Raw genomic sequence first — 21833 nt, 5'->3', positions numbered from 1 at the left:
CCTCTCCTCGTAGGTGCACGCTGTTTGATACGAGTCTCGCACTCTCGAGATAGATATTTGTTTATTGACTTTTTTTACTAATTAGTAATTAAGTCATTACAATACACTGACTTGACAGAGATTACATATAGTCTTATGATCATCGTATAAGATATTATTGCGGAACATCAGCAGTTATATAGATATGTAAATATGTATACATTAGATGTCTTAATCTATGCAGGCTGTGTTCACATAAGACTCCGTTAGTTAAGTCAGTTAAGGTCACGTGATCATTTATCATGAGTGCGAGGGAGACAACATGATGTCACCGTCCCACTCATTCTTCGGCAATAATATCTTATACGATGATCATAAGACTATATGTAATCTCTGTCAAGTCAGTGTATTGTAATTATTTAATTACTAATTAGTAAAAAAAATCAATAAACAAATATATATCTCGAGAGTGCGCGACTCGTATAGAACAGCGTGCGCCTACGAGAAGAGGAGTGGACTCGCGTGGAAATGAGCATATAGCGTTAGTTAAGTCAGTTAAGGTCACGTGATCATTTATTATGCGTGCGAGTGAGACGGTGACATCATGTTGTCTCCCTCGCACTTACGATAAATGATCACGTGACCTTAACTGACTTAACTAATGGAGCCTTGGGAAACCTGCAGTCTGGGGCTCTGTTCGGAAATGATGGGTTGGTTAAGTATTAAGTTGGTACCTACCCCCACCCTAGCTTTCAAGTCCTCTCTTTAACCACAAAAGCGCTTAAAGTGCACCAAAACGTGATCAGCTGATTAACTATTGTTTACATGTGCGAACACACGGTCGGTTAGTTAAGCTAGGGTGGGGGTAGGTACCAACCAAAAACTTAACCAACGTATCATTTCCGAACAGAGCCTGGAGAATGCCAGTCAAAGCTTCGCCGGGCGATTCAATTCAAATTGATAGAGATCAATATTTTTTTTTTTCTTGCATTCCGTACAGCAGACACCTTGTTTTCAATGAAATTAAACTCTAAAGTCGCATTTTGATGTCAGAAATTGATTTTGGTAAAAAATTTCGAGTAAGTATAACAAATGACTAGTTTTTGCTGGCAGCCTGTTACTCTAATTTCCCTGTTTACCGACTAGTCGTTTGTTATACTGACTCTAAATTTTTTTAAAACTTTTTACTAAAACTAGTTTCTAAAATCAAAATACGACTTCAGAGTCTAGTTTCATTGAAAACAAGGTGTCTGTTGTACAGAATGCAAGAAAAAAAACCAAGTACAAGTAGCACTCTGGGAGTGCAGGCAGACGTGAAAACTTGAACTTATGGCGCGTTGGGCACTTTTTTGGGTGAGCATTTTTAGGGTGAGATTACATGGAGTCTGGCAGTCTGCAGACTGGCAGAATCGCGCTAAGTTTAAATTATGTTTAAATTATAACATTTCAGAATAATTTAGTAAAATAAAGAAAAAATTGTAATTATTGTCATAACAGAATAAAGGCTTAGTTACAATCAATTTCATTTTCAATAAAACGTGTCAAATATTATTTTATAACTTTTTTTATAGATTTATGTTAACATCGCACAGTCGGTCAGTAGGGTCACTGATGTAACCTGGTATATATAACAATATGTAACTGTGACAAAACGTTTTTTGTCGCCTTTTTTTTCATAAATATTAGTTAATACAGAAATGCAAATGTATTACGATAATTATTTCTTTGCTTGCGTAACAGGTTTTAAATATTGATATTGAAACATACTTTAAACTTAGCGCGATTCTGCCAGTCTGCAGACTGCCAGACTCCATGTAATCTCACCCTTAGGTGCGCTCGCGACATGAGAAATTGTACATAAAAAATCAAGTTTATCAAAGCAATGTGGGCACTTTTTGAATAGACATGAAGTATAATAATATAGAAACTATATTCGAAGGAAGTGGTTTTATTTAAATGAGTAAATATTATTAAATAGTAAATACAAAATTTATCAATTTTTTTTACACAATACCATAGCAGCAACACAAGTCAAATGAAATATTTAAATAAATAAATTTTCCGTTTGATATTCATTTATAAAATAAATACAATAAACTCTCAATCTCGTCTGTCGCGAGGGCACGAACAAATGCCCATGACGAGAAGTTGCCAAACAGCAGGTCTTCCATGTACAGGCACCCTTAGTCAGTCTCGACTTCGGGACTCCCATGTATACATGATGTATACGCATCCTAAATGACTAAAACTGACGCGCCGTTACGTCATGCGTGGCGCTTTAGTTTCTTCACTCTTCACTTCTTCAGTGTTCAGTTCAGTCATAGACTATGAGCGTGATACACTTCACACTCGGTAAAACAACTGTTTTAGTTTTAAACAACTATAAACAACGCTACTGCGAGCTCAAAACTCTCAAAAGTACTCCACTTATCGTTGATACTTTCTTTTCCTCCAGTCTTCAAAGTCCACGATTTGGAATATCTGGTAAGAAAAATGCGTACCTTGTTAACAAAAATAACGTATGATCAAAGGTATTATACGGAAATAAAACTAATTTGTTAGCACATCAAGTGAGGCAAAATTTTCAATCTCTATTGTTTCTCATTTATGATAACGATTTGTATATTTCTCGTTCTCATATAACTTTATTGTTTAGGCACTCCCTATTTTATTTTCCACTATCATTTATTGCCACAAAATTAAACTTTTTTCCGCTCTTATAAACACCGGCATTCTGAAGTTTGCTTGAAATATGTTATTTTTATAGGTTTTACCTAGTTATAACAATGTTGGAACAAGAGAAAAAAGTTTTACTGAGGAAGCTTAAGTCTCTGTCTTGTCAGAGCATTAAAAAGTATGCAGTCACACCAAAACCTAAGAATCTGATATCTTCCGAGAAGATGAGGTTGAAAGGTAACGAGTTATTTGAACGGAAGGTCCACGATTTTGATGCACATGAATTCATTTGGCAAAGATACACAATGGCCATAGCCCTTGCCCCAACCAAGTCTGAAGAGCTAGCAACAGCTTATGCCAACAGATCAGCTCTACTCTTACACTTGTTGAAGTACGAGGACTGCATTGTCGATATTGATCGGGCACTAAGTATCACTGATTCTGATCTTTCAAAAGCCAAATGGCTATGCCGTAAGGCCAAGTGCTTTCATGCCCTTGATGACTTGCCAAGTGCTCACAAGTTGATGCAAGAAGCTAAGGGTCACATTGAACTCATCACCCACAAGAACAAAGATCACACCAAAGTGCTGACTCTGATTGAATCGACTGAGAAATTAATCAGCAAAAAATATTCCAAGCCAAGTGAAAAATTTAACGATCCTAAGATGCCAGAGCTTAACATTGAAACATAAGACTTTAGTAACGTCACAGACAAGTACAGTCCAAAACTAGGAAGACACCTTGTTGCAACTCGTGACATTGCCCCTGGGGAAGTGATATATGTCGAAGAACTTTACTCGGTATCTATTTTACATTCCAAAAAAGCATATCCCTTCTGCAGTCATTGTCATGCTGCATGTTTGACAACAATACCATGTGATTTGTGTCCATCAGTAATGTTTTGCTCTGAAAAATGTAAGACCGACGCTTGGAATGAATACCACGATATTGAGTGCTATACTTTAGCAGATTACATGAAGGGAAATAGTACAGATAGTATTATACACAACGTTATTCATATTACAGTAATGGAATGTAGAAAAAATAGTGGCATAGAGAATCTCAAACTTCTTCTGGGAAAAATTAACAAAAAAAAAGGTAAGCCTAAGTTTACTTTCATTTTCTACATTTTACCCATTAAGTTTTTAAAATAAAAAAAAAAAAAGAAATAGTCACGATGTTTTCACTTTACAGAAAATCCTACAGAAAAAGTCATTATTGATGGAAATCTAAAAATGAACAAATTCTTAAAACTATGCCAATTGGTTGCAACTGAGTCATCTTTTACTTTAGACAATTATTCAGACATAGCCTTGCACACTTTGATTTCTTTGGCTTTGAACACTACGTTTTGTGGGAAAAAATTTAATGCTAAAGAATGTAAAATTTTGTCCAGTAACAAGAATATTGTGTTTTTGGGATCACTCATTTACAGGATTACTACATTTGTTGCCAATGGAATCGAAGTGAGTATTTTCATGAGTAAAGTACTATTTGTTATTTAAAAAGAATTTTCTGTTTCTGATTGTGCGATTGCTTCAGAAAAATTTTTCTTTGAATGTTAATATGTTATAATGTAATTTAGAAGAAATACTTGAAAAAATTAAATGTTACTCAACTTATAAATAATTAATTGCAATAACGACTAAAAATGCATTTCATGTGATAACATTTTTATAAAGATTTCGAATATACGGGATTTTATGAGAAGACGAACTGACCGTAATTCTACCATTGGTGCCGCAATACCAAGTGTGTTTACTTGTTTTGTTAAACATAGCTGTGACCCAAATGCCAGCAAAACCTTTAATCAAGCCAGTACTCTAGCCGTCTATGCTTTGAGACCAATAAAACAGGGTGAAAAGGTATTGCAGTTTTAATTTCATTTATGTTTTTAAGTGTATCATGCGATAAATGATTTTTAAAAAATTTTTATTCAATCTAATTTTAGATACTCGCGGCTTATGTCGATAATTATAGAATACAGGATAAATTTTCGAGACAGATGTACTTATTAGAATATCACCAATTTACATGTAACTGTCGAGCTTGTGAAGAAAATTGGCCTCCTCTACTGAATACAACTGACTCCATAATGATGGTATTATTTATCCTTTTGAACATTAACCATATAATTATATATTAGAACAAGTTTGTGCTCAAAAAAATTTGAAATTTATTTTCAGATGAAACCAAAAAACTACGAAAAGAAGCTGTTTAAAACGCCACTAGAACTAGAGTTGTACAGAAAACATGAGTCAGTGATTGCAAAAAACTATCAACTTATTTACAATTTTGTGTGCACTCAGCAAATGTTGACGGATTTGGCACGATCAATAGAAACTGCTCTTAAAGAAATACCCCAACCTTCAGCTGTAACCTGCTTCTTGCTTGCAGCATTAAACTTAGTTAGTAGTCACGTGTATTCGTATGTCTATCCAATATCTGATGACTGCGTAACTAATAAGTTTTCTTTGCCTCAGTAAAAGTAATAATCTTTTAACAACTCTTTAATTTATTTAATGCATGCTAGAAATTTAAATCATTACAATAGAGCTTGATTGTATTTACTTACAATTATGACAAGCTTCCTAATTTTTTTGTATTTTTCAAATCAAGAAGTATTTATGTGAGTGTTAACTATAGCTCAAAAACTAGTTGCAGTTTTAAATTCCTCTACTGGAGTGTAGTTTATAAAATCAAACAGTTCAATGTAATTTTGAGCAGTTACTTACAAGTTTATTGTAATTTTTATTGTATTGAATAAACTTTTTTTCAAACAAGTAGACTAGGCTTACGCTATTTCCAAAATAATTGATAAAGAATTAAATTCTTCATCGCATAAAATTGAAAACGTTGATAAATTATACTAAAAAAAAGTAGACTTTTTGACTGGCAAAAACAATATTTCAGCAGTATATTATAGAGAAAGAGGATATATCTCGATTCCATACGACTACACAGCGGGCTATATTCGAAATGTGACGAAAAAGGACAGAAGAATCAATCAATCGATCAGAGATATCAATAGCAAAGGCGAACAGTTACTTACCCATCATACTCACCGTCGCCGATGTTGCTTGACTTCACTGATCGACCGTAATGGTAAATAACATATGTATGTCTACTTACTTTACATTCACGAACTCATACAAGTCTTTTTATTCTTAGAGTGTTGGAAATAGCTTACTTTCTGGACGAGAAGTGTGTACTTTTTTTCCTTACATAAGTCCACATATGGGTATGTTACATAGTTTGTTTTACTTAATTTTAAAATTCCAAAACGTATATTTACAATAATAAATAGAAAAACACAACATTTTAACGGGGGAGGGGTATATATAGAATACATTCGCTGCCTTACCACAAATTTCAAAATTTCAAAAATCATTAGCTATCACTCGAATCTTAAAATAATTAATAAAGAAGAAAAGGTAATATGAGGTATACCTAAGTATTATACACCACACTGGTGTGGAGCTAGCACAGCGGATGGGACATATACTTACTACATAGCAGGGATATCCTATAGGGGACATGGAAAAACCACAGAGGTTCCTGAAAAAAGGTGCGGTCAGAGCCGGGATTCGATCCCCGGTCGAGCAGATTGACGAGCAATAAGTGCTCTATCATTAACGCGAAGAGACTCGCATGAAACTTAAAAAAACCAGTTAACTGGTTGGAAAGTCGGACATTTGAGTAATGAATTTTACCTCGAAAAAAGTAAGATTTTAAATAAAAAACAATTTCCTTATAAAAAAATTAAAAATGTCATGACAATTTAAGAGTTGTAAATTAATTTTTTTTTTTCTAACTATAAAATACCCATCTACTAAAAAAATACTATAATCTTATTATGCATAAATATTTCTTATAAGTTGCAATAATAGTTTGAGTACATTCAAGCTTGGCAAAGTACCATCGTAGACCTAAACTTTTGAAAAGAAAAAACACGAAAAAAATATCCACAACACTCAAACTGGTATTACATTTTTTTTTTTTAATTTTTAGGGTGACTTGGACCGTCTTCTGTATAAATACAGTTATAACAATAAGTTATACAAGATAAAAAAAAATATCACCAGAAAAGTATCGAAAAATAATGGTTGTAAAAATTAATAGATTTTTTTAAAGCACCTAAAATGGTACGTACCTGGCGCATGTACATACCGACGGCCTGGACGAAGAAAAGCTTAGCTCAGGCTGCGATTACATGGACTAAAAGAATATCCTAAACTTGTCAAATTCATGTCTAATCTTGACGTAAGACACGAGTAAGACAAGTTTGGGATATTTTTTGGTCCAAATAATCGCAACCTTAGACTTCCATGTTATTTTGAACGGCAAAATCTGAGATAAGCTTTTCTTCGTCCGGGCCGTCGATATACACATTCAGAAGCAGCTCAGAGGAGAAGTATTGATATACTTATTTCATACTTTTCTTCCTTTATACTTTGTAACAATTCCCTTAAGAGTACGTGTTAAAGTGGCAATTTTTAAGCAGTTGCGATGTAAGTACTCGAAAATAAACTGGTTGACCATAATATTATGCATATTGAGCATACTTTATTGACATAATATCTGAATTTTAGGTTTTTATCATTCTAATAAAAAATGCCGAAGCCACCTTAAACGTATTTTTTCTTAATGTGCATTGGGGTGTTCGTTGTTATTTCCCAATCGATCATGTACCCCTTGATATCTCTTTGGTAAAGTACACCCCAAAACTAAAATCTATATCCTAAAAATCAATTTTTCAACTTTGTTCAATTTTTTTTGGCCATTTTAATTCTCACTACTCAGGTATGTACTTCTGTTGAGCAGAAAAAATTGTGTACTAAATTGGGAAAAAGTGTAGGGAGTAGTTGAGTGAAAATTATAACAAGCGGCGTAACGTTCTATTTTTACCACAACCATCAAAATTACTAAAGTTCTATTTCTGTATTTATGGAACTTTAATTTTCGGAACGTGCGTACATTAGTTTGAAACATTGTTCTAAATAATAAAACAATTGTGAGTGACTTTAATGTAGGTATATATGTAGTGAATCGAATGAACCTCGGAATGAACATCCGTCTGGCTGACAGTGAGTAAAATTTCATCCTCTCGATGGCAAAATAAATCCCTCTACTGAGCTAGAAAGCTTTCATTACAGTCGTAGACGATTGAAAAAAAAAATATATCCATACTTATCCAAAAAATGACACATTTTAATCTTAAATAAAAAAAAAAAAAAAAACCCTTAAAAAACTAAAAAATGTAATGCCAAAGTTTGAGAATTATTAATTTTTTTTAATTCTCAAAAAAAAAGTTTACGTGGTAATCTTTTGCCATGCTTGAGTATACTTACTCAAATTATTGTTGCATTTGGTATATTTTTACATTTTGAAATCTTTTTTAAAGATAATTTTTACTCAGTTGAACATAAACATCAAAAATTACTTCCTTTGTCTCTGTAACGTATATTTTTGGTCCGCATAGATATAGATGTATTAATATGGTAGTCTCGGCTTCAGAATTTCAGATAGGGTTTTCTACGAACTCAGTGTTATCAAGCATATGTCACCCAACATGAATGCAATGGTAATGCCAATAATGTAAATAATAAGCCTTAAGTACGGCGTATTTTTTTCTCTATAAGAGCTACTTAAGCTGTAGCTGTCTTTGTTGCGGCGCAGTTATGAATATACCTAAGTATATATAGGTATATAAAGTTACTTCGTATTGTACTTACAAGTTTACATGCTTACAACCGCCTTAGTCAATTCGTAACAGTGCTTATAAACAGTCATAAACGCGTCGAGCGATTTGCATTGCAACTTGCAACGCATATAAAGTACAGTCCTGTGCCTGTAACTTCTCCGACAAATTACTTAGTTGCAGCTTTTTTTGTGACTTTTTGACAAAAAAGGTAATTTTAATTATATTTCTTATTGTTATCAATGTTGACGATTCCAACAAGGAAATCCGTTTGGATTTTGTACCAAAAACTCTACATAGATATAAATAGCATGCGTCTACCCTGTTTTTACGCGTTAAAATCAATGCAAATATACATAAATCACCCTCACAAGGATGAACATTTTTGGAACAAGATTTATTTGGATTTTTTTTTTTTTTTATTAATCGTTGGTCAATTGCAAATGTGCTTCAGCGTCTCTCGTGCTTATATACTTTTATTACGTAAAATTCAAGAACGAATTTCTCACGCCTGTGTGCTGTGAAGCTTCAATTTCAAAATCGTACTAATTCATGAAAATTTTATATTGGATTGGATGTTGGAAATTATAATGCTACATCTTTATTTATATACACACACACTAGCCCAATGCTAAACGTCGGACTATATCCAACACTGGTCGTAGAATTGCTAAAAAAATTCTATTGTGTGATCTTTTGGGTCAAGTGCATACATATATATTTCAATTTTTGCTGTGGATATGTGCAGAGTCATATTGTTAATACGTTTATAAATTTTAATGAGTATGAAAATTTTGCAGGGAAAAACACAATAAATGACGTGTATATAATTATGCAAACACATGGGAGTAAAAATAAAAAGCTCCTAGTGCTCATATATCTCATTTTTTTGTATTGCTTTATGCTTGCTCGATGTTTATGAATGGAAATAGAAAAAAAATTAAAATAATTTTTTTTACACGTTTTGTTGCCCAGTCCATTTTTCAATAAACACGATGGAGGAAGAAAAGAACGCCATGATCAGGGAATTTTTGGATCCTCGAAATGACAATGTAATATATGGACTTATGCGAAGGATCTCAAAAAGCGATGAAATTTCTAGGCTTGACAGAGAAAAAGGAAATATTTTGTATAGCTCTAGAAGACATGACATGACAACTCACGAAAAAATTTGGCAGCTGTACTGTATGAGCATAGCAGTAGCTTTTCCAGGATCAGTTGCACAGGAACTCGCTTATGCCAATAGATCCGCTTTTCTCATGCACTTGTACAAATACAAAGAAGCTATCGTAGACATTGACAGAGCAATCAGCATTTCAAAGTCCAATGACTCAAAACTCAAATGGCTGTGTCGCAAAGCCAAATGCCTCTCACACATTAAATCACCAGATACAAGAAAAGTGTTGCAAGAAGCTAAATCCTTTATGAGCAGTGTTTCGGATAAAAAAAGCTCAGCAACATTGATAAAGGAAACTGGAGAGTCTATAAACTGCATGAAAACAAGCAAATCAGATGATGAAAAGAAGGAAACTGAGACTGCACCACAGGTGAACAAGCAAACTGCTGACTTCAGTTTGGTTAGTGCCAAATTTAATCCTAGATTTCAACGACATCTCGTTGCCACTCGGAATATTCAACCAGGAGAAGTTGTTTTTGTAGAAAGGCCATACGTATCGGCATTAAATCTGTGCAAAGCCCATGCCTTCTGCAATCACTGTTTCATCGTGTGCTGGAATATGATACCTTGTGATTCATGCAGTTGGTGCATGTACTGTTCGGAAAAATGTAAGCAAGAGTCTTGGGAGCAATACCATGAAATTGAATGTCCAGCATTTGGATACTGTATGAGAGATGGTTTCATGAACTTTGATGATTTTTTGTTGACTAGTCTCAGATTGGTCATATTAGAATGTAAAAAGGCTGGATCTATTTCTAATCTTCAAGACTTGGTTCTTTCTGCTGTTGAAGAAAACAAAGGTGAGTAATCACGTTTTCTTTCAATCAAAATTGTTTTACTAAAGTTTATGAATCACCTCAAGTTTTTCTTGCTAAAGTCCTATAGTAATAAATGAATCACTTCTGGTGTTTTAAAATTATCAATGATGTTTCCTGATTTTGTTAAAAAAAAAAATTTGTTTTTTTAGATGATCGTTTAAGTGCATTTACTGTTGATGGAAGTTTACAGAACAAAGGTTTGACAAGCATCTTAAATTTGGACAGTAGTGTTTCACCAACAATTTCAGCTGTATTTGCGAAAATTTCCTTACGCATTATGATATCTTTAGCTAAGTATACACTATTTCTTGGCAATAAATACTCTGGTGATGAATGCAAAAGGTTATTGAGAAATAAAGAAGCTTTGTTTATTGGATCTCTGATTTTGAAATTAATGAAAATATCTTATTCTTGCGGTGTCAAGGTAAAAACATAGTAAAAAATATATTTATTGTTACTAAATAAAAATTCTTTTGTTGGTATTTAAGATTCGTTCACTTACTCCTTGTAGTTTGTAACATTCATACGCTGATTTATGAACCTGTGCTTTGAATCTAATTTTTAAGCTAACCAAATTAAAATAATTCCAGATCGACAACAAACGCTTTGGTTTAAAGAATTACGGTTATTTAGATGATTTAAGTGACTTATCAATACGAGGTTACTGTATTCCAACTATTTCTGCTTTAATCAATCATGACTGCGATCCTAATATCAGCAGATGTTTTACGGAAGATAACAGGATTGTCGTGTATGCCTTGAAGCCAATAAAAAATAATGAGCAGGTGCAGTATTTATTAATTAATATAATTAAATGTACACATTTGACAAAATACACGAAAATACATAGATGACTCACCCAATTTATTATTGTTTTCTTGCAGTTATGTTTCAGCTATGGACCTAGTTTTACGCTTAAAGTGAAGTGTATGAGAGTATGTAATCTCGGTTTTCCATGTTCTTGCAAAGCTTGTGAAGAAATGTGGCAACCTGTGATTTTCATGTCTAGAAGTTTATACAAGGTAAATATACAAGTTTAACACTTAAATTTAAAGTCATGGTTTGTTACAATTTGTTGCCTGGTGATACTTAGTTTCATAAACGTCTTTTTCCCTTTAGATTAATGAGGCATGTTTTGTTCAATGCTTTAAAAAGCCATTGGAGATCGAGCTGTACAAGAAACATGAAGTGGAGATAAAAAAAATTTTAATGGAAACTGATGACTTTCAGTATACACAAAAAATAATCACCAAATTGGCAAGATCAGTTGTAACAGCCACCGAAAAATTGACTCAACCGTCAACTATAACTTACCTAATGATTGAAACTCTGAAAATAGCTTTTTCAAAAGTATACGGTGGCTATTTGTATATTCCAAAAAGTTGTATGAACAGATAAATTTGGAATACACAAATATAAAAAAAAGTATTTAACCTACTCAATATCTAAACAATTTTTTATAAAACTTTTTACAGTTACGACAAACAGCTAATAGCTTTATTGATTTTGACGTTTTTGATTACGTTTTAATACTATAGGGCGTCTGAAAAAAAAAAATGATATGTTATATCCTTAATAAGTAAACTTTAAATGGGATAATTAATCGATAAGTTATTTTAATCCATACATAATTAGTCGTATCCCATTATATTTATCACGTATATAAATTAAACTTACATTAAAACGTGCTGTGTTAACTAAAAACAAAAATTTTTTGTCAAAAATGTAATCTAGAGGACCAATTTTTTTTTTTTTCATGATCAAGAAAATTTTTGACAGCGTTTACCAAGTATAATGTGACCGAACTTACAGTAAAAAAAATTTAACTACAATCGTGATAACTAATATCGTTAGAACTTGCTTGATACTTCAAAACTGCAGTTGTAGCTAGTTAAAAGTCTCTTGTTTTCCAGTGCTCTAGGCGTTCGGTAATTTTTATTTTTTCATTTTTCTTTCATTTAAGTAAATATAAGTTAGTAACAGAATATTTTATAAATTTAGTTATCCATGGCGGGTGAAAAAATTTTAACCTTTTGTACTGCTTCAAAAGGCACGAACGAATGCCCAATTAATGCCCTCGCGACAGACGAGATTGAGAGTTTTTTATGTTTATTTTATAAATGAATATTAAACGGAAAATTTGTTCATTTAAATATTTCATTTGACTTGTGTTGCTGCTATGTGTTAAACAAATTGATAAATTTTGTATTTACTATTTACTAATATTTACTCATTTAAATAAAACCACTTACTTCGAATATAGTTTCTATATTATTATACTTCATGTCCATTCAAAAAGTGCCCACATTGCTTTGATAAACTTGATTTTTTTATGTACAATTTCTCATGTCGTGAGCGCACCTAAAAATGCTCACCCAAAAAAGTGCCCAACGCGCCATAAGTTCAAGTTTTCACTTCTGCCTGCACTCCCGGAGTGCTACTTGTACTTGGTTTTTATTACAACAAATGGTTCCATCCATGCGTTTGAGCGAGATTTTATTTGTGATCGCAATAAGGTTACGATAACAACGCTTCGTATTCTGATCACAATACAAATCGCTTCCAACGATTTATTTTTTCTAACAAGTCTATCGATCAGAGTGGGTTGAATTATCTGCAACTACTTTTATCTAACATTAAAAATGACATCACAGAACGATTGTTAATTTAAAAATTTATTTGGCTGCCCTGAACTTTATAGTATTGGCATTATGCCTCTACCACGTGACCTCAGTATATATATGACTAATATAGAGGCGAAATAACACAGGTCTTATGGGAGGAATCTTGTTTTTATTTTTTTTCGCACTTAAAAAGATATTGAGCTTAAAAAGATTGTTAATTCCATGTTACTGACATAATGAGAGTTACGTAGTTATTTTTTTCCTTTGGTGAATTCGTTCATGAAGGTTGAAACAGCGTTTTGAACCGTATACGGAGTGCCGTTTAACCCTACTTTGAGCTGTTTGTTTACCTCTGAGCATCAGCAGCAGTGTCGCAGCAGCAGCAACAGCTGAAACAAACAGCTCAAAGTAGGGTTAAACGGCACTCCGTATACGGTTCAAAACGCTGTTTCAACCTTCATGAACGAATTCACCAAAGGAAAAAAATAACTACGTAACTCTCATTATGTCAGTAACATGGAATTAACAACCTTTTTAAGCTCAATATCTTTTTAAGGACGTTCGGTAGTGATTGAATTTTCCAACGAATTTTTCTGAAATTTTGACCAGACGTTTTTATTGTTGTTACAATAAACCAGTCAAAATTTAAAGAGGTTCCTCTGTTTCGTTTTCGAGATATTGAATTTCAAATTTAAGTCATTTTAACACTGTCGCTTATAGGAGAACTGACTAAATCACAGTTTTAAGCAAATTGGGCCAGTGAATTTGGCCAATTTTTTTATATGTTACAGATAATGTTATTAATTTGATGTATGCTAAGTTTTGCGACGATCGTCTGATTCGTTTATAAATAAAAAATTAAATAAAAGCTCGACCGAAACGCAACGGCAACGTCGCAAGGGGCGGGAAATTCAAAATGTTCCAGGATGTTGATCAGTAAATATCTCAATATTATTGTAGATATTTATGCATTCACGCATAAAATACAAGCTTACGTGTGTGCGTGAGTGTATGTACAGAACGCCCACCCCTTCCCATAAAAAACAATAAATGTTAATAACACGCTATTTATTTTTTTTTTTTAATTTCAAATTTATTATTTCTTCTTAAGATAGATTTTTAATCACTGTTTTGGGAATGATAGACTAAATCTACAAATAGAAATACAATTGTTACAAGTCTTTCTAATTACTCATTTATTCATTTTCACTACACTTTTATAATAAATCAGTAACAAATACTTACAGCTTTATCACAAAAACATTGATACACGAACGCTGTCGTAACCGACGCAGCACGCAGCAGACGAGCAGACAGTGTAGAGTGTGCAGAGACACCTGATGCGTGTACATGAACACTCACACATTTAAGACCCGTACGACGTTGCCAAATCTTCATTCATCGCTGGTTTCCCCTCACCGCGCAAATGTTTCCCCCCGCTAACACTACCGAACGTCCTTAAGTGCGAAAAAAAATAAAAACAAGATTCCTCCCGTAAGACCTGTGTTATTTCGCCTCTATATTAGTCATATATATACTGAGGTCACGTGGTATAGGCATAATCCCAATAGCTAGATCAAATTTTCAAAATAATTTTCTTTTACCGGATTACCAAGAGAGCCTACAGGCCTAGTCTTCAGGGCCACCCTCACTCACTACCTATGTGTGAAGGTAAACTTATTGCCACACCCATTTACCAATCTCTTACTCAATATCATATACCTATCATTTCATGGGCACAGTAGCATTCTTTGCATCAATGATGCAACGAGTCCACTCGCCACTGTTTAGCCTTTCCCCGGAGAAAACTTCGTGTTTCAAGACGTCTGCTCCTCACCAGATAAGTCGGCGCTCTCTGAAAAAGCATCATATCAAGGCTAATTAACAAATAACATCCCCGGAGATGCCACATGTTTCAGAGATCACTCGGTACGGCCGGCGCCAAGTTACACACCCTGGGGAGGTTGGGTTATTAGGGATTGGGGGTACATGGATTGATCCTTAAAGTTCAAGGTTCAAGACTCCATCCTTACGCAGCGTAAGTTTTTTTTTATTGAAAGTATACTGAAATTTTCATGAGGGCCTACACTATTAATAGCATTCTAAATGTTGTATTCGATCATAATAACTTTGGGTATCAATCAAAAAGCGAAACTGGTCCTTGCTGTCAGTTTCTTGCCAAGAAAATATCTTATTAATCGAACAAACTAATAATGAGCTAAAATACTTATTTCTGTCGGCTAATTACCAAAAAATATTTCGTTGATAAAAAATGTATTAGAAAGCTGAGTTACTTCTTGCCGTATCTTGCTGATCAAATCAATATTTTAACCATTAAATAAACTTATAAATTGCTGAGCTCATTCTTGCTATCACTAACCTGCCAAAGAATCATCTTAGTAAATATATAAACTAACAAATAACTGAACTATTTGTTGCCACTGCTTGCTCGCCAAAGGAATAGTTTATTTATAAAACAAATTTATATACAGCTAAGTTACTAATTGCTAAGCTTAAATTATATATTTATCAATTTGAATAATAAAAAAGCTGAGCTGCGTAGTTTTACCGCTTGCTCGTTGATCAGGAAATTTATCCATTCAACAAACAAAAACTAAGGCAAGCTACTAATTGCTGATAGTTGCTCATCAAATAAATAACTTATTTATCAAATAATGTAATAAAAATCTAAGCTACTAACTGCTACCACTTGCTCGCCAAAGAATAAATTTATTTACTGAGTAATCTAATAAAAAGCTGAGCTACTCGTTGCCGTCAATTGCTCACCAAAAAATTAATTTACTTATAAAATAAACTAACAAATAGATAAGTTACTCATTGCATACACTTTTTTGCCAAAAATAAAAATTATTTATCAAATGAACTCATCAAAATCTGGGCTTTTTATTGGTGTCACTCGCTCCCAACATAAATAATTTATTTCTTAACTGAGCTAATAAATAGCTAAACTATAAACTGCCATCGCTTGCTCGTCTAAGAAGTTATCAATTTATAAAATAAGCTATAATTAACAGCTAATTTACTTATTACCACTACTTACTCACCAAGTAATAATTTTGTTAACTCAATAATCTATCAAAAAGCTGAGCTACTCGTTGTCGTTGCTTGCTTGTCAAAAAAAAAGTTTATCTATAGGCTAGCAGTAAAAAAGCATCATAAGCGTAGCGTTATTGGCTGACTCGTGATTCCCTGGTCGAATACGCACCAGGTGAAACCCGATTTTCCCTAACAAATAAATTGCTGAATTTCTCATTACCGACACTTGCTTGCCATAAAAATAATTCATTTGACGAATGAACTAATATATAGCTAATTTACTTATTGCCACTACTTTTACTCGCCTAAGAAATAATTTGTTTATTGCATGAATTAATAAAAAGCTGGGCTGTTTACCACCGACGATTTCTTGCCAAAGAATAAGTTTAACAATAAAAGGGATTCATGAAAAGCTGAGCTATTTATTGCTACTGCTTGCTTGCCAAAGAAATATCGTATTTATTAAATAATCTATTGAAAATCAGAGTTACTCATTGCCGTCGCTTTCTTACAAAAAAAATGCTTTATTTAATAAATGAATTCATAAATAGGTAATCAAGTAGTTGCCGTCACTCGCTCACCGGAGAAAAAATGTAGTTTCCAAATAAAATAATGATAAGCTCAGCTTTTTGTTTGCAGCTGCTTGCTTGCTAGAAAAATGATTTATTTAATAAATAAATTAATGAATAGCTGAGCTTCTCATTAACGTCGCATTCCCGCTATAGAGATATATTTATTTTTAGATTTTGTTTTATCTATTTAATAAATTAATAAGTAGCTAAGCTACTTTCTGCCGTCTCTTGCTGATCAAATAAATATTTTATCTATTTAATGAACTTTCAAAATGCTAAGCTTTTTCTTGCCATCGCTTGCCTGCCAAAGAATCATCTGAGTTATTGCATAAACTAATAAATAGCTGAGCTATTTATTGCCACTGCTTGCTCGCCAAAGGAATAGTTTATCTATCATATCAACTAATAAATCGCTGAATTTCTTACTGCCGTAGTTTGCTTGCCAAAGAAATAATATATTCATCAAGTAAATTAATAAATAGTAGAGCTACTCATCGCCGTCGCATACTCGCCGAAGAAAGAATTAATTCATTTAAAAAAGTAATAAATAGCTGAGCTACTCGTTGATGTCGCTTGCTCACTAAAAAGTTAATTAGTTTATTAAACTAATAAACAGCTAAGCTTCTTATTGCCATCACTTGCTTGCTAAAGAAATTATATATTTATTAAACAAATTAATAAATAGCTGAGCTACTCTTCGCTTTCGCTTGCTCAGCAAAAAAATAATTTATTCATTAAACTTAGAAATAGCTGGGCTTGTTATTGGCATTTCTTGCTCCCCAACTGAATAATTTATTTCTTAACTGAACTAATGAATAGCTGAGCTATGAACTGCCATCGCTTGCTCGCCAAAGAAGTTATAAATTTATTAAATAAACTAATTAACAGCTAATTTACTTATTGCCACTACTTGCTCACCAAGGAATAAATTTATTAACTAAATAATCCATCAAAAAGCTGAGCTACTTGTTGTTGTCGCTTGCTTGTCAAAAAAAAAGTTTATCTATCAAATAAGCTAATAAATCGCCAAACTTATTGTTGGCACCGCTTGCTTGCCAATGAAATAATATATTTATTAAGTAAATTAATAAATGGTAAAGCTACTTATCGCCGTCACTTGCTCGCCGAAGGAATAATTTATTCATTAAATGAATTAATAAATGACTGGGCTAGTTATCACTACCGCTTGCTTACATAAGAATTATTCTACTTACTGTTAAAATCTCCGAAACAGCAAGGCTTTTTTAACTGGCGCTTTCTTTCCCAGTAAATAATTTAATTATTATTTAGAATGTTCTTATAATTAAATATTAATATATTTATGTAAATCTTGAGCAAATCTTACCCGATGTATACATAATATTCATTTAACAGTTACCTGATTTTTTATTAAGCTATTGTTGAGTCCAACTTTTGCATATTCATTACCAGGTGCAATTTTAAAAGAGAAAGATTTACTGTGAAAAATGTGACGAAAAAAAAAAATTGTTTCCTAAATTAAAATCATTAAATAGAAGAAAAAAAAAAAAAAAAAAAAAAAAAAAAAAAAAATTGATTAATAACTGATTTATGGTAAATTAACGAATATACAATTAAATAACTCGACTAAACCTCTTATTCATCTCTACATTTACCTCTCTATTTTTTATTTACTCTTTAAATAATCTTGTCTTTGACTTTACATTATTTCTATAGGTGTAGATTTTGCAATTTTCTTTTGATATTTAACGTTGTGTATGATTAATGTTTTCTCTATTAATGAGCTCAAAGAAAAATTTAATCCAATAGAGAATATCGTGAAAAAAGGATAATGGAAAATAAGAGTAAGGACAGATCCAGGTGTAATAAAATGTTTGTTATTTCTAAAAAAAAAATTAGAGTTTAATTTGTAAAAATGTTGAAATGTAACTAATACTTAAATTTTTGAAAGTAGTATCTCTTTAAACAATTTGGTCAATTGCAAATGCTTACTTTTTTCTAGTAGAGCTACATAAATTACGAGAACAGTAGTTGGAAGCGTTTTTAATTACAATTATTGGAGTAGTTGGAATTTATCAGTTTGATCATGAATTTCAGGTGTATAGTCTGACTTAATTGGTATATTATTTGGTTCGGGTACTAATTTATTTTTGTTTCCAACTCTCATTGTTAGTTGAATAAAAGTTATAACTTCAACTATGGTATTATTCGCATAGTTAGCTACCATTAAACCAGAGACTGGGGACTCTACAGCATTATTTTCATAATATACTTCTGTTTGCATCATCGGTGAGATTTGTGGGAATGGGTCCATGCCAGGAAATGAATCAACATTTTATTCAACGTTTCAGCAGATCAATGGTCAGCTCCACCTTACAGAGAGTGTACTATTGCCTGGCCATATGAAGTAGTACTCACAACCAAACAAGCTCATCTAGGACACTAAGATACATTTAAGTTTCCATGATTTGTTTGAGCCAATTAGCCAACAATATCACCACCCTAAAATAAGATTTGTAATAAAAAATAAGCATCACACAATAAAAAAACAGAGTTGCAAGAAAAATTTAACTGCTACGTACTCGAATGTCGAAATTAGGATTCCAAGAGAGAATTCTATTGTCTTTTGCATAACTGAGAAGATCAGAATAATAAGGATTCCAGGCAATTGATATTACTTTCCTTCGATGGTTTTGGAATGTTTTTACGGTGTGGTTGCAAATCTCAAATCCCACAGTTCAATAATTGGATTTTAATCCTCTTCTGAAGCAAGAGACAGCTGTGTGACTATATATAAGGATTTTAGTGTACTGATTTTCATCTCACTTATATTTCAATAATGATGAAGAATTATTATGTTACAATTCCTGATGACAATGCTTATAGAGGCTCTTGAATTGGCATCGGTGAGTATTACCATGGCTTAATTCTTCTTCAAATGACACAACGCTGTGAAAATGTTGAAGCAAGAATGTGTTGCACTGTAAACAACAAAATGCTCTAATGTCAATTATGAATATGTAAAAAAAAATGTTGCCAAGTAACGTACCTCGTGTATTCCATGATTCATCTAGTACATTCTCAGGTGGTAAATTTTTTTGGAACTAGGAGACATAGGCTTATTTGTCCAATTAATATACAAAGTATAAATGTCACTATCTGTCGCACCAGTAGCTAGAAAATAAGACTGAAATGGATTAAAGTCCAGTGCTCTCACAGGACCTTTGTGTTTGTCGGGACTGCTAATCAAACAGTTGCTGTCGTTCTCAAACATCTTGTCAGCAAAGTGAATCATTATTTTTCCACAATCATAGCAACTCACAATAATGCCAGCTGAATTCGTTCCGCCAGCTCCCCAAATTATTTTGTAAAATCTTGATGGTAATTATAATTATCATACTAAATTTCTCAACACTACGAATATTTTAGGTACACATGAATAAAAAAAAGGACAAAACCTTTGATCACTTGGCACACTGATCTTGATGTACGTATCATACAGCCTGGCTGCTCCAGGTCGAGAGAATACAAATCCAAACTGGCATTACGATACTAAAACTGATATCCAACTGCTAAGCAACTGTTACTGCAGCCAGCAAAATTGGAAAGTTGGTGGGCTGCTGGACTGAAGGTGACCAGGTCACATCTACAGCTTCATGAAATTTCTTAACCTTCATAATTTACTTCATTTGAATAATTGTAAAGACCATCTGCCACAACTGTACTTTATGTTTGGAATATGATGAGCTGCGCACTTGTTAACTTTGAGCAAGTCTGAACTTCATTTTTATTATTAACTGTGCTATTAGCATCACATGGCACCAAGTTTTCATGAGAGCGTTGAGTGACTTTTCGCTGTACCTTCATTGTGAACAATAATTATTAAAAAACTCTTTACTACAGCCTCTAAAGCAACTGGAATTCACAGCCATTCGATGATTTCAGAGATTCAGGTACATTTTCTTGTCAAACTTCATCAGCCCTTGATTTTTCTTATTATCCTCCAAAATTGTGTTTGATAAAACTAAATTTTAACCTCTTGCTTCTTGATAAGTTTTTTTTTGTTTTGTTTGATTTGATTGCAGGAAAAGTAATTCACAACTTTGTGACTGGAAACTTGTGGGAATTACTCATTTGTTAGCAATCCCACGTTAAAGTCCTGCTTGATTTATATACAAATTTAAGAGAGACAAAAAAATATACAAAAAGAGAATAAAAAAACAAGCACTGCAACTCACCAAACACTGTTGGGCTTATAACTAAAATATGCAGTTTACTTGTCAGATCTGCTTAGCAGCTACTTGTCAAACTGCTAGCACTAACAGTAGTATCTTTGCTCACCTCATCGTTTGACTTGGTGAAAAAGGCCACAGTTGGTTGAAGAGAAGTCAAGGTCAAGCCATTGGTCAGTACTTATAAGTACCAGCATTAACGTTGGCTTGGCTCTTGGTATCTCAGTTATCAGCACCGATACAGGAGACAGGAATGACAGAACAGACAACACAGAGCACTTAACCACTATATAGCGCAACAATCAGCTGGTATAAATTATATACACACATGTATATATATGGCTACATCATAAATGACTAGTGACTATAGTATTTGAGAACCACTGTCGTAACAGACGACGCTTTTGGCTGTCGCGCAGCCGTGACCAAAAAGCAGTCCTCCTACCACTCTTCTTAGACAGGAGAGTGGTGGGGGGACCACTTTTCGCCATCTTGAAGCCAATACTTTCGGCGCTCCTCTTACGCCGAAGCTACGGCAGTACATCTGTGCCACCTGCGAGTTAACAGCGGTACCGATAGTTTTTCAGTGTACGTCACCCACGAAGTGAAAGTCGTGCGCCTGCTTGTGGAAAAAGTTACCAACGGCTTTCATTATCAAGTAGCACTCGTCGGCGAACGTGGCAGAGAATTGTTCGACAAAAACTACTAATTAGGTAAGTGCTTTTTATTTTTAGTACGACCCTGCTGCTAAATTTTCTTATTTTTATTCATGCCGAATGCAAATTCGTCATTCATCTATGAGGACGAGACACATTAGTGCAAAGCCATTACTTGCTCCGTGTACGGCTCTCTTTAGCACGGCTCTGTTTTTCTGTTGACGTAAATTTATGTTAATACCCTTAAAGTGCCCCTTTTTAATCATCCAATTCATATCATGCATGATGTAGATTTTTATAATAGTTTTTTTTCACAGCTTGATACATTGAAAAATTTAAGTATGACAATGTGCTATATTATT

At 33.2% G+C, this 21833-nt stretch overlaps 2 protein-coding genes across 3 annotated transcripts; both read left to right on the top strand.

The window, feature by feature from the left end:
- The first annotated feature begins 2311 nt into the window (after window positions 1-2311).
- Window positions 2312-3697, top strand: LOC149373332 (protein-lysine N-methyltransferase SMYD4-like). The gene is made up of 2 exons (XM_089597420.1): window positions 2312-2463; window positions 2747-3697. The coding sequence occupies exon 2, from the start codon at window positions 2766-2768 to the stop codon at window positions 3345-3347; it is 582 nt and encodes a 193-aa protein (XP_089453546.1). The 5' UTR covers window positions 2312-2463; window positions 2747-2765; the 3' UTR covers window positions 3348-3697.
- A 1955-nt stretch (window positions 3698-5652) lies between these two features.
- Window positions 5653-11947, top strand: LOC149373331 (protein-lysine N-methyltransferase SMYD4-like). Of its 2 annotated transcripts, XM_089597349.1 has the most exons (8): window positions 5653-5760; window positions 5827-5896; window positions 9332-10333; window positions 10501-10548; window positions 10642-10775; window positions 10942-11136; window positions 11236-11373; window positions 11471-11947. In XM_089597349.1, the coding sequence occupies exons 1-8, from the start codon at window positions 5758-5760 to the stop codon at window positions 11747-11749; spliced, it is 1869 nt and encodes a 622-aa protein (XP_089453475.1). In that variant the 5' UTR covers window positions 5653-5757; the 3' UTR covers window positions 11750-11947. The 2 variants fall into 2 exon arrangements, with proteins under 2 accessions (XP_089453475.1, XP_089453474.1); XM_089597348.1 differs by having other exon boundaries at window positions 10501-10775.
- Window positions 11948-21833: the final 9886 nt, after the last annotated feature.

This window comes from Copidosoma floridanum, unplaced genomic scaffold (genome assembly GCF_036245765.1).
Source record: "Copidosoma floridanum isolate Cflo_tuat_1 unplaced genomic scaffold, Cflo_Japanese_pri ptg000032l, whole genome shotgun sequence".
In the NCBI taxonomy this organism is placed as follows: domain Eukaryota; kingdom Metazoa; phylum Arthropoda; class Insecta; order Hymenoptera; family Encyrtidae; genus Copidosoma; species Copidosoma floridanum.
The sequence above is the reverse complement of the archived record's forward strand: the minus strand, read 5'-3'. Positions and strand labels throughout refer to the sequence as shown.